A 13805-nucleotide genomic window follows, 5' to 3' on the forward strand; every position below is an offset into this window, starting at 1 on the left:
TGCCACAGGTTTTGAACCTCTGAATGTCACAAACTGCGACACCACTGTACCTCTCATATTCCTTTCATGGCAGTCACCATAATGCACCAATGTATCCTAACTACTCAATGTGGGTTTCACTTGCTAAGGATGGTATTTTAGCCCACAGCACACACATTTATGGAAATTCATAAAGAAATCAGTCCAAACTTGGACTTTTCCCAATAAATTTACTGCTAACAGAAGACACTGACTGTATCATCCAAATGAGTAGTTCTAGAGTTAATTCAGTACATCTGCCTTTCTTCCAATAGCATACAGGAAAAGAAAAATGCATTTAAGTCAGTGAAACATCTTCTAGTTCTCAGGGAGGATTTAGGAACATTAAACTCAACATAAATAAACCCTATGGAATAATGCATGACATCTAGAGCTTGCGCTTTCAATTGTGACTGGCTTATCTTTTTTCAATTCCAAATTATCTATGTTTATATTGCTTTAAAGAACTTGGAAACACTGATTTAGCCGACAGATCAGGACCACCAAGGAAGAGCAGTAGCAGGAAATTCCAATCAGTTGATTCTACATTAGGATGAATGAAAAGTTAAAAACACAAGACTGCAAATGAAAAATCATCTGGTTTTGTTAGGGCATGCACTAAAAATTAGGATGAGCTGATGAGGGTGAAGAGGATGATGACAAAGAAATGGAAAGATCTTAAAAATGTAAGTTCACATTTAAAAGATGAAAATAACTTCACATAGTCAAAAGAAAAAAAATGAAGTACAATGAAGTACAAGATCTCAAAACTATTCTGGGGGGGGGGGGAGGATTTTGTGAGTGTTGAAGGAGGAGAGATACGCACCCCCAAAAAGGTCTATCACACCTGAAGAATCCACTTTTGCTGGCGAGGCAGTGGTTGCAGGAGATGGTGCTACAAACGTATCCACTGCAGCAAAGCACAGAACAGGACAAAGCGTACGTCACCCAAAGGAAAATGGAACCCTGAGCCTCGACAAATCGCTTTCTGAGATTTCATGTTGAATAGCAGGAAGATCTATCCTCTTAAGTTAGACAGTCTTAACAGCTAAGTAAAAGCCAACAGATTTAAAAATACATACTTCACAGAAGAAAATAAAACTTGACTCCCTGAGGTCACAGGATGTAGTGTGAAAAAGAGTTTTTCTCTTTCCACTTGGTAGTAGATTTGAAATATAGGGGGTCATCAATTGGGGATGGACAAAAAATGAGAATTTTTTTTTTTTTTCCCAGTGAATTTTGAGTGTAAAAGAACTCAAGACAACCTTCATATTTTCACATCTGTCTCTCCACACATACCCCCCACTCCCCACCCCCACCACTAAGACATCTAGGAAGGCTTGACCTTGGGAGAAGCACTCACCGGATAGGAGGTCAGCAGTGAGAGAGCTCTCAGGCACAGGAGAGGCCCCTTGTGGTGGAGAGGAGAAAGCATCTTCCCAGAGTGAAACAAACCAAAACCAAGCAGAAGTGAGTAGAGAGCTGAAATCACAGTCAGAAATCTAACAAGTGCATCATCACAGGGGTGGGCCAAGGGTTTTGTCATGAAAACATCGAGGCAAACTCACGTAAAGAGAGGGGGCTTTGGCTTTACCTGTCCCGAACAGGTCTATGCTAGGAGCAGCCTCTGGCTTAGGCGCGGGGGCGACTTCAGGAGCAGACTCAAACAAATCTAAGACCAAGAACACACATGCCTTTACTCAGCTGGAGGAACCCGCCACACTTTCCAGCTGTGGGCGAGCACTTTTTGGAAGAGTTCTGAAATGAGCTGCAAATGGTTGCTGGAGAACCATTTGATGACACAGACATCATGCAGTCAAGAGTTTTGCGTATGCAGGACACCGCAGGGACCGGAATACAATCCACCGGGCGGCAAGAGTTCAGTGACATCGACAATGACAACAAAAACATTACCACCAAAGATATCTAGAGCAGGAGGAGCGGCGGCGGCGGCGGCGGAGGTGGTGGTAGCTGCGGCGGCGGCGGCGGAGGCGGCGGCGGCGGCCGCGGCGGCGGGAGCAGGAGAAGGGGCGGTGGCGGGAACCGGAGGGGCTGCGCTAGCTGTGGGGGTGACTACCGGAACACTGGTCTCGGGTGGCTTCATGGCAAAGAGGTCCAGCTCGGGCGCAGCCTCTGCGCTGCCTTCAGACGGGGCAAAGGGGTCTTGGGGAAAGGAAAGTGGAGACACACACGCAGCATCAGTAAGGGAACGGGCAAGAGAGCAGCGCCGTAACTACGGGGACCAAGGCACCTGGCGCAGATATCCACACGCTAGCTAGGCTTTCGGCTGCTTGCTAGGCATTAGCTGCTGGCTACACATTAGCTGCTGGCGAGGCATTACACTGCTTGCTTTGAGCTACTACCCTACTAGGTGGGGGGTGGTGGTGGTGGTGGTGGTCAGTGATTAGCATGTTCTTCTAAAGAGAAAAGAAAATTTAGCTGGTACCACGAATTCAGAAACTGAAACACTTCCAAGTGTTTGTCAGGTTAGACTACAGTCTAGGATTGGAGATTGTTATTTTTTAAACGCTCACTTAATCTGGTCAACTTGGTAGCTTGGAAGATTCATGAAAACATGCCTGTATATTGGAATTCAGTGTTACAAAAAGAGTACAATACATTGGTAGCATTTATGGTGGTTGTTGAGTTGCTAAGTCATGTCGGACTCTTTTACAACCCCATGGACTATAGCCCGTCAGGCTCCCCTGTCCATGGGGTCCATCCCAGGCAAGAATACTAGAGTGGGTTGCCATTTCCTTCTCCAAGGGATCTTCTCAACCCAGGAATCAAACCCGTGTCTCCTGCATTTCAGGCAGATTCTTTACCACTAAGCCAACAGGGAAGTCCATCAGTAACATTAGAGGGGAACAAAAACATTAAGACAGCATACTTGCAGTGACAAAAATTGTCAATCTTGAGAAATTGTCAATTTTGATAAGTATGCCCTTCGTTTTCTTAATGTTTTAAGTGTCAGCATTCCTCATTCTGTTAGGAGGAGTGGTATTTTATGCTCAGAAGAAAGTAAAATTAGAAACACAGAGGGCTATGTCTAGCTACGGGGGTTTCACATCAGGACAAAACGACAACAGACGGGCTCAGGACTGGAAACCCACCATTTCCTGAACAAGCGTCAAGTGCCGCTGCTACGGGGGTTGGGGGGGCCGGCGCAGTGGCCCCTTCGGATGCTGTAGGGGCCTCCCCGGGAGAAGCTGCAAAGGCATCTTGGGTGCAGGTTTTAAAACAAAAGAAATGAAAGGGATAAAAAGAGAAGAAAAATACAGTAAAAGAACCAAGTTAAATTGCAAAGAAGGCTCCCTTATACAACATGAATTCTTAAAAATGCATTTTGACGGCCCATGCACTACTGACAGTCACAGAACAATGACTCCCGGCGCCCCTTCATGTTGGTTACATGCAAAGTGGTGCAGTGTGGAGCCTGCTGAGACCGTGAGGATCCACAGGGTAACAGGATTCTCATTGTATAAGGGCTCTGAGAAGCATGTTTTATGCATCACTAGAAAGTAATGGATGCAAAAATTAAAACACAAAAATTACTTTCTTAGGCAGTTCGAGACATTGAGCTTTCATTATTTATATACTATGTTACTACGATGTCTCTGACTCATGGTTTCTAGCAAGCATGGAGGTCCTCTTTAATGCCAATAAAATTAAATATACAATGACATAAACCATTTAAATTTAAACTTTATTTTATAGTCTAGGCAAAATTGCACTGTTAACATGACATATATTAAATATTCATAAGTTAAACTTTCATTATCTCCAAGAAACATTTTCAGACACAATCAAGGATTTGCTTTAAAGAACTAAAGAAAAAAAAATTAGGCGATGATGCCATAATGCCTTTATTTTGACTTAAATTTATGGCTATTTTCAAATACTGCATTGCTCTAGTTATGTGGAAAATTACCTGTTTTCAATGAACTAAAAACATAGTTTCATGTTTTGAAACTACAAGTATGTAACTGTTTACAGTAAATTATAATAATATACAGTAGATCCATTAACACACAGGCAGCCTCCATTTATAAATGCCCAATTTATAAATGGCTGATGTGTGCAAAGGATCCCAATTTGTTTCTGTCAACACACCATGTTAATTATGGTAAAATTAGTTTTACCTAGAGTTTTCAAAGAAACCCTTTCATTCCAAAGTACAAAAGGAGTGAAGTTATCATAAATACAACCTGCCTAGAAGAAATTCCCAGAAAGTGGGGACCAAAAAATACCTGCCACTTACCTGCTAGACTTATATCCTAAACTGCTGCCTTCTGCAATACTTACCAGCCTTCCCTAGAACACTGCTCCTCCAGCCATTAAGAATTTGTCAAACAAAATGCTACCGAGTATTTCCCCTTTCTCAGAGATTTACCTGATCTAGTAAGTGGTAGGAAATCCTACAGTCAAGATACTTGTTTCTCAGTTTAACCCAGAGTGTTTCAAATGGATCTGAGTATGAGACACACTATGGTGTCATCCTGAAACCCAGAATTAACAAACATTAAACATTAGAGACTCATGTGGGTTAAAAGGTTTTTTACAAAAACACCAATATCCCTGGAATGGACAAGAGGACAATCATATGTTACAGCTTGATTTGATTGCTTCTCACAGCTACACTGAGGGAACACGTTCTGGTAGGGGGCAGTCAAGGGAGATGGTGAATAACAACAATGGCATATGAAAAACACACTTGAAGATAGGACAGACAGCCTCCCCAGGTGCCATGTTAAGGATACTATCACAGAAGACTTAGGGAAACATGAAAGCACTAAGAACTGGGGCCAACAATCTAAGAGAAGGTTTGTTGTTGTTTAGTCACTAAGTCGTGTCTGACTCTGCAATCCCATGGGCTGTTGAAAATATTTTGCTGTGAGTCAGGTCTGTTTTCTTTCTTTTGATTCTTATAAAATCTGGAACTGAGGATAGTGTGATTGGAAGCAATAGAAGCAGTAATAGCAGTCACTATTGGTGTGCCAGTCACTATGTAAATATTTCATTGGCATTATTACATTTAATTCCTACAACTCTCTTGGGATGTAAGTTCTATCATCTCCACTTTGTAGATAAGAGAATGGAAACTTGTAAACTCTGAGGATTTGCCCAAGGTTTGGCAAATGGCGGAGTCAGGATTTGGCTGTAAGCTGTCTGACTGAAGTTTGTGTGGTTAACCACTCTTCTGTGATAAACTGTGCCACTTTCTACTATACTGTTCCCTCCTCGTAGGGCTGAATTAAGATCAGTTATATCAGTGCTGCTGGCTTCCCTGGTGGCTCAGACGATAAAGCGTCTGCCTACAATGACGGAGACCTGGGTTCGATCCCTGGGTTGGGAAGATCCCCTGGAGAAGGAAATGGCAACCCACTCCAGTACTCTTGCTGGGAAAATCCCATGGACAGAGGAACCTGGTAGGCTACAGTCCACGGGGTCCCAAAGAGTTGGACACGACTGAGCAACTTCACTTTCTTTCTTTCTTTCTACATCAGTGCTGAGTTCAAACAAGTATTCATGGGTGTGCCTCTTTAATGATCACTTCTGTGTAAGCAGATGAAACCCATATTTATAGCTATATCTTCAGGAAAGGTGGTTTTTTAATTTTTCCCCTGTCAGCAAGACATCTCCTTTTAATGTTTCTCTGAAACTAAACATTATAAGCTTAACTCATCTACTACTGTCAAAACTGCTCTTAAACAAAGGACCCCCAGCTGCTCCAGCCTGTGGCTTTTAAGTCCTCCCAGCACAGGAGATGGAGATGTGAATGAATGAGACTGGATGATCCCAACCCCACAGCCACTGTATGACTATAGCCATGAAAGAGAGAGAGAACTGTCCAGCTGGGTTCAGCAGACCCCCAAGACTGTGAGACTGTGAGAGATAATAAAGCAATTATGATGTTGTTTTTTAAAAAACAATAAAACTTCTTAGCTACCCAGCTTTCTTTCATAATCGATGGCAGAATTATCCTTCTAGCATTGAAAGCTAAAACCACCTCCAATCTAGTTCTCTTTCTGTTGTTACCCACTCACAGTTCATGTCTACATTCTGCCAATTACCAACCAACCCCTGCTATTTCTAGGAAATGTGTGTTCCTGCTTTTCTACAGTTATGGACTCGGTCCAGTCTTACCCAGAAAACCAGTCTCTCAGATACTGTGCAGACTAGCCTTCTCTTCCTTCTGGCAACATAGGAAGAATTTTCCCCTAAATTTTTATTATGTGCCTGACTTCCTATGTGAACATTTCTTACTGCTCTTGTCCTCCCCAGGCTGAACTATTCCTCCTTGTCTTCTCCAGCCACATAAGCCGTCTTTAAATCACATACGTGGCTCAAAGGTTTCAATCATTCTCAACATCTTGAGCCCAAAAGCCACCACCATTTCATTTTCTTTCCCAAAGGTCTCAGATTTTAACGTTGTTCCATTAAGTCTAGTTGTGAGGGCTTATACTTAAGTATTGATTTTAAGGAAGGTTAGTTAACTTAGTTTGTTAAGCAGCCTCTACAAATGAGGTCAGGCTTGGGAAGCAAGTTCTTTGGTTTTCCAGCCACTTGGTTCTGTGCTCACAGCCTACCATCTTCACGCAGGATGCTCACCAACTAACACAGTTGACTGAAAGGGGATCCTGGCAAATGCAAAAGGAATTAGCATCAATTTAGCATGGCACTGCTTAGAAAAACACTGTGTTGTTAAAAAAAAAACTAGTATGTTGTTACTAAAGTTTACATCAATGAAAAACAATGTTTTAAAATTTTTTGTTTTCTCTCAATATCTGTTTTATTAATTTTTTCAAGTGCAACACTGCCTTGCAGTCCTGTTCTGCCTGACCAGAGAAGACAGATTTTATTTTTTTAAAAGTTCCTTTTAAAAAAATAAAGCATTTAGCAAATATAATGTTTCTTAAAAAATGTTATTAATGACTTACACTGAAATGACTAAAACATTATGTAGGTATCAATCTGAGTATTTTAAAATAACAGATAGACCCTACTTTTCAAATCTGTAATGAAAATATAAGACTAAAATGCACAGAAAATTTTAATGTTTAATATTTCATATTCCTGAAAATTAAAAAATTAGCCATTTTAAAATGCATTAATCCTATTTCTAAAGTCTATTTAATCCTGATAGCCATGTTACATAAAACCTCATAGGGGCATATTTTAAAGTCATATATGTGAAATAACTGATGCTCTTATTATTCAAAAGTTCTACCACTTGACCATTTTAAAGATATATTTTTTTTAAATGGCCACACAACATGACTGGAGAGATTTTAGTTTGAATTTTAATTTAAAGTCCTACCTCTAAATGATTTCTTATAAAGCCATGAAGAACATGAAAGAAACAAGGGGATATCACTGAAAACTACTAACATAAAACATACAGTGAAACACATAAATTTATGAACATAAAGGTTAGAGATTTTATAGCTACCAGTGGCCAGGAGACAGTTTACAGAATTAGAAAGATTAGTAAAAGTAATTGTAATGAGATTTGCAGAGGTACTCATCGCCTCAGCCTCCAGCCATTTGACTAGAAAGGACATTGGTGAAATTAGAGAAGAGCTTCCATTCTTTGGCATTAAGTAATATGATTTGCTACAGTACTGACCTTTTAAACTTGTATTGCAGGGAGAAAGAATGACATCATAAAAATATTTCCAAACACACAGATTCTTCTGCTTGATGGATGTCATCAAAGCAGTAATGATCAACACAAACAGCATAATGGCACAAAGAATATTTACAGGAAATATCTTAGGCTTTAGAGGACCAGGAGAGAAGCAAGATGGAGTTGACTGACTTCTTATAGGCAATTAAGCTCCTTTAAATGGACTGAAAAACAAAAATCTAAATAGCTAAAGGAACAGAAATGTTTACATACAAAATTGTTACCACCCTGCTCTTATTTTTCTTCAATTTTCCTGTTAACATAAGCCTATGAGAAACCATCCATACTGAAGACCAATCATGGGGGAAGAAGGAGGGGATGAAGAAGTTGATTTTATAAATGTAAACTAAAACTCTAATTTCTGGTCTCAAAAGTTATAGAGGCATAACTGGAAAACTAACTTTCTCTGGCAAATAATTCTTTATAATAAATTATTTAAGAATCTGAAAATCCCTTCTACTTTTTTTTTTAATAAAAGCAGATTTTTTCTGTAATAGCATGCAGCAAGGCAGCAGCAAATTGCCTCACATGAAACAGAGGCAAAAATGCAGTATCAAGCTGAGGATTCCTTGTCTTAGACACCGTTCTTTTTCTTTGGCATCCTCTGATTTCTTTACCATATTCTCAAAATGCCCTGGGAAAGATGTTATGTTGAAATGGAGAAACACAAAACTATGATGATTATAACACTATTCAATGTACACATCTAAAATGAGCACTTCTCCAGGTTTGGACATAAGCACGACTCAAGATGGGAAGATGTAAATAAAGTGGCTTCAGATGGTTCATTGGGTCCAGGCATGTTATACTGGTAGAGCCTAGGATATCTGAATCAGGCTTACAGCTGTAAATCAACTCTGTCAGAACTTAGATTTGCATGGAAAAAAAATATTTTCAGACTATCATTTCAAAGTCTGATATAAACCTGTTTTCAATCAGCATCACAAATACTGACTCCAGTGATCTCTCAAAGTTCTGAAGCCAAAGATAATCCAAATCTTTGCTTGCAAAGAACAAGCTTAAGGTTGCAAAAATGGATGTCCTTAAACGTTTCAGAGACCTCTAGGTCTGAACTTTTAGAGGACTTTTTGTCTTAAAACTTTAAAAATAACTTAGACCAGAATTCCTCCTCCCATAGTCCCCAAATATTTTTTTCCTTCTCAGCTAGTTCAAATCTAAAAAGAAATTCCAAAAACCCAATCCTAAATATGGAAGGATAGAAGGATCTGAGACCACCTTTACAGATACTGCAGGGCTGGAACCCATATATGGGACAAGAGTCCTAATAGTGACTTAAATCCTAACTTTGCAAAAAAACAGAAAATAAAATAGGTCCAAAGCATTGCAACTTGTGCTCTAAAACCACGAAAATTAAATGAAGTTGACAAACTGAGCAAAGATACATATGGATAAACATTTAAAAAGTACCTAAAAGTTGTGTCATACTGTTCTATCGTGTAAAATATTTTAAACATCTTCATACTACGGTAATTTTAGTAATCCTGGAAGGAAAGTGAAAGGAGAGGGACGTGACTGACTAACCTCCAAAGAGATCGACGTCAGCAGGGACGGCAGCGACAGTTGTGGTGGTTGAGGCAGGGGTTGCAGCAGCTGCAGATTCAGCAGTTGTAGCAGGAGGAGTAGGTTCTGGTGCAAACGGATCTGAGATCTGCGCTTCGGAGGGGACGGAGGAAAGTGCAGCCAGAGAATCTACGTGGCACCAGACACAGAACAGATGCAAGAGAAGAAAAGGGAAGGACAAAAGATATACCAGGCTCCAAATGATCAAAGTGAGGGCAACTATTAAGATATGGAAGTCTCTCAAAACAGAGGTTTACAGATAAAGCTTTACTCACCCTCTCCCAAAAGGTCTATTGATGTCCATGGGGTCAGCGTATGAAGAAATAAGAAATAAAGCTGAAACTTTCAACCACACCAATGTCCAAGCAGGGTGCGGCACTAACTGGAGAAAGTTTAGCTTTACGTACCTTTCTGGACCATTTGTAATTAAAAAGTAAATGTCACCTATTATTATCATGGAACTTTAGAGCCGGAAGTGACCTTAGGGATCCTCTAGATCAAATTTCCAATTTCACAGATGGGAAAACTGAGAGCAAGGGAGGTCAAGAGACTTACCTTAAGTTGGGTCTAAATGACTTTGATGAACTCAATTGATTTCTTTTCAGAGTTACCATTTCGTTTGCTTTGGCTGATTTCATTATACTCTAATTGTCAATTCTGAAGAAACCATAGTTAACTGAGCTTTGCTGGTCCTCTTTATTTGATGTGTCACTTCAGTACAGAATACCAGACCAGGAATAGAAGCTTTAAAATGGCTATAGTTTAACTGTGCAACATATTAACCTGAGTGAAAGTTTAAGGGTTAGAGAAAAGAAACTCAAACCGGTTTATTTTCTTCTTTATCAGTTTCACATTACCAGATGTTTTTCGGTTTAATATATGACTTTTACACTTATGAACATTATGTGACAACATATGAAAATTATTTTCAAGATGAATGTGAGAGATTCTGTAGTATCAAAACTTTTCAGCTCTTCTGAGGTCAACATTCCATTGAGAGGTTCATACTTTCTTAGTGATCAACAGTGGGATTACAGATGGCATCCTAAATAATAAGCCTAAGATATGATTTTAAGTTAAACATTTGGAGTGTCCAATGCATTCCTCTACTATCAGACACGTGATACATCTCAGGCATCACATTCGAATTCATGAACGTTACCGGAAATTTAAACATGAAGAAACTTTATCAAAACTCATTTGGAAGCTATTTTTTTCCAGAGCTTAAAAATGATATGAGAACTCAGTAAACCAAAAGTTCCAGAAGACATTTAAAAGGTTGAGAAACATAAATTTGACATTAATAATAATTACTTTAGACATAAAGATACACAGACCGAAAGTGAGGGGCTGGAAAAATGTATTCTATGTAAATAGAAATGAAAAGCCAGGGTAGAAATACTTATGTGAGACAAAACACACTTGAAAATAAACACAGTTATAAGAGACAAAGAAAAATATTACATACTAATCAAGGGATTGATTAATGAAGAAAATATGACAATTGTAAAAATATATGTACCCAACATGTATGTGTGTGTGTGTGCGCTCAGTCATTCAGTCATGTCCAACTCTTTGCAAGGCCATGGATTGTAGCCCTCTGGGCTTTCTTGTCCATGGAATTTTCCAGGTAAGAATATTGGAGCAGGTTGCCATTTTCTACTCCAGAGCATCTTCCCAACCCAGGGGTCAAATCTGAGTCTGCTGTGTCTCCTACATTGGCAGGCAGATTCTTTACCAATGTACCACCTGGGAAGCCCATGCAACCAACATAGGGGCAGCTAAATACATGAAGTAAATATAAACAGACATAAAGGGAGTAACTGACAGTAACACCAAAGGCCTAGGGGACTTACATCAATGGACAGATCATTGAAACATAAAATCAATAAGGAGACACTGGCCTTAAACTATATTATTAGATCAGATAGATTTTATACATATTTTTTAATTTTATAAAAATTTAAATGTTTATGCACACATATGTATAAACATTCCATCCAAAAGTAGTAGAAAATACATTCTTTTCAAGAGCACATGGAATAATCTCTAGGATAGATCATATGCTAGGCAACAAAAGAAGTCTCAGTAAATTTAAAAAGACTAAAATCATATCAAGGACCTTTTCCAAACACAATGTTGAGACCAGAAATCAACTACATTAAAAACTTCAAAAAACACAAATCCATGGAGGCTGAACAACACATTACTAAATAAAGGATCACTGAAGAAATAAAAAAGGAAATAAAAAATACCTGGAGACAAGTGAAAATTAAATACAGTGACTCAAAATCTATGGGAAGCAGCAAAAACAATTCTAAGAGGAAGCTTTATAGCAACACAAGCCTATTTCAGGAAGTGAGAAAAATCTCAAATACAACATAACCTTACACGTAAAAGAACTATAAAAAGGAGATCAAGCAAAAGTTAGAATAAGGAAAGAAATCATAAAGATCAGAGCAGAAATAAATGAAATAGAGATTCAAAAACAATAGAAAAGATCAATGAAATGAAGAGCTGTCTCATTGAAAAAATAAAATTAATAAACCTTAAGCCAGATTCATCACAGAAAAAAAAAAGAAGAGAGGATCCAGATCAATAAAATCAGAAATGAAAAAGGAGAAGTTATAACTAACACCACAAAGGATCATAAGAGATTCCTACAAATAATTAAATGCCAAAAAATGGGACAATCTAGAACAAATGGATAATTTCTCAATACTGAATCAAGAAAATAAAACATACAAAACAGATCAGTTACCAGTAGTGAAATTGAATCAGTAATAAGAAAAATTCCCAACAAACAGAAGTACAGGACCCATACAGAACCCATACAGAATATGGGTTCACAGGTGAATTCTAACAAATACTTATTGCAGAGTTAACACCTATCCTTCTGAAACTATTTCAAAAACCTGCAGAGGAACAGACACTTCCCAACTCATTCTACAAGGCCAGCATCACCCTGATCCAAAACCAGACAAAGATACCACAAAAAAGAAAGCTGGAGACTGTTTATAATAGCCAGGACATGGCAGCAACCTAGATGCCAATCAGCAGACGAATGGATAAGGAAGCTGTGGTACATATATACATCATGGAATATTACTCAGCCGTTAAAAAGAATTCATTTGAATCAGTTCTAATGAGATGGATGAAACTGGAGCCCATTATACAGAGTGAAGTAAGCCAGAAAGATAAAGAACATTACAGCATACTAACACATATATATGGAATTTAGAAAGATGGGAATGATAACCCTATATGCAAAACAGAAAAAGAGACACAGAAGTACAGAACAGACTTTTGGACTCTGTGGGAGAAGGCGAGGGTGGGATGTTTCGAGAGAACAGCATGTATATTATCTATAGTGAAACAGATCACCAGCCCAGGTGGGATGCATGAGACAAGTGCTCAGGCCTGGTGCACTGGGAAGACCCAGAGGAATCGGGTGGAGAGGGAGGTGGGAGCGGGGATCGGGATGGGGAATACATGTAACTCCATGGCTGATTCATGTCAATGTATGACAAAACCCACTGCAATGTTGTGAAGTAATCAGCCTCCAACTAATAAAAATAAAGGAAAAATAAATAAATAAAAAAGAAAGCTGGAGGCCAATATTACTGATGAACGCAGATGCAAAAATCCTCAAGAAAATATTAGCAAACAAAATCCAGCAATACACTAATGATCATGATCAAGTGGGATTTACCCCAGGAATAGTTACAAATCAGTATGATACATCACACTAACAATCTGAAGGATAAAAATGATATGCTCATCTCAATGGATGTAGAAAAAAACTTCTGACAGATTTCAACATTATTTATGATAAAAACTCTCAACAAAGGGGACATATAGGGAATATACCTCAACGTAATAAAGGCGACATATGACAAACCGACAGCTAACACAATACTCAACAGTGAAAATCTGAACGCTTTTCCTCTAAGATCAGGAATAGGAAAAGATTCCCATTCTTGCCACATTTCTTCAGTATAATATTGGAACTCCTAGCCACAACAATCATACAAAGACAATCAGGAAAAAATGAAAGGAATCCAAACTGGAAAGGAAGTACTAAAACTGCCACTCTTTGCAGAAGATATGATACCATACATAGAAAATCCTAAAGATGCCACCAAAATAAAACTACTAAACTACTAAAATCATATCAGTTCAGTAAAGTTGCAGGATACAGAATTAATATAGAGAAATCTGTTGAGTTTTTATACACTACTGAAAAGTGAATCCACACCTATATGGCAATTAATTTACAACAAAGGAGGTAACAATAAAGGGTAAAAAGACAGCCTCTTCAATAAATGGTGTTGGAAAATTGAACTGCTACATGTAAAAGAATCAAACTAGACTTTCTCACATTATGTATAATAATAAATTTGAAATGGATTAAAGACTTAAATGTAAGACCTGAAACCATAAGACTTCTTAAAGAAAATACAGGCAGTATACTCTTTGATACTGGCCTTAATAATAGTTTGGGGAGTATGTTTCT

General features: G+C 38.6%; 1 protein-coding gene across 1 annotated transcript in view; it reads right to left on the reverse strand.

Annotated features, from left to right (window-relative positions):
* Window positions 1–13805, reverse strand: part of SNAP91 (synaptosome associated protein 91) — a 158382-nt gene that overhangs the window by 37496 nt on the left and 107081 nt on the right. The window contains exons 14-20 of the mRNA XM_061131620.1: window positions 9565–9579; window positions 9251–9418; window positions 3132–3239; window positions 1933–2181; window positions 1613–1690; window positions 1382–1453; window positions 845–928 (exon numbers count right to left, since the gene is read on the reverse strand). Coding sequence (XP_060987603.1) covers window positions 845–928; window positions 1382–1453; window positions 1613–1690; window positions 1933–2181; window positions 3132–3239; window positions 9251–9418; window positions 9565–9579 — 774 coding nt within the window. The remainder of the gene's footprint in view (window positions 1–844; window positions 929–1381; window positions 1454–1612; window positions 1691–1932; window positions 2182–3131; window positions 3240–9250; window positions 9419–9564; window positions 9580–13805) is intronic.

The sequence above is a fragment of the Dama dama genome, chromosome 28, assembly GCF_033118175.1.
Source record: "Dama dama isolate Ldn47 chromosome 28, ASM3311817v1, whole genome shotgun sequence".
In the NCBI taxonomy this organism is placed as follows: domain Eukaryota; kingdom Metazoa; phylum Chordata; class Mammalia; order Artiodactyla; family Cervidae; genus Dama; species Dama dama.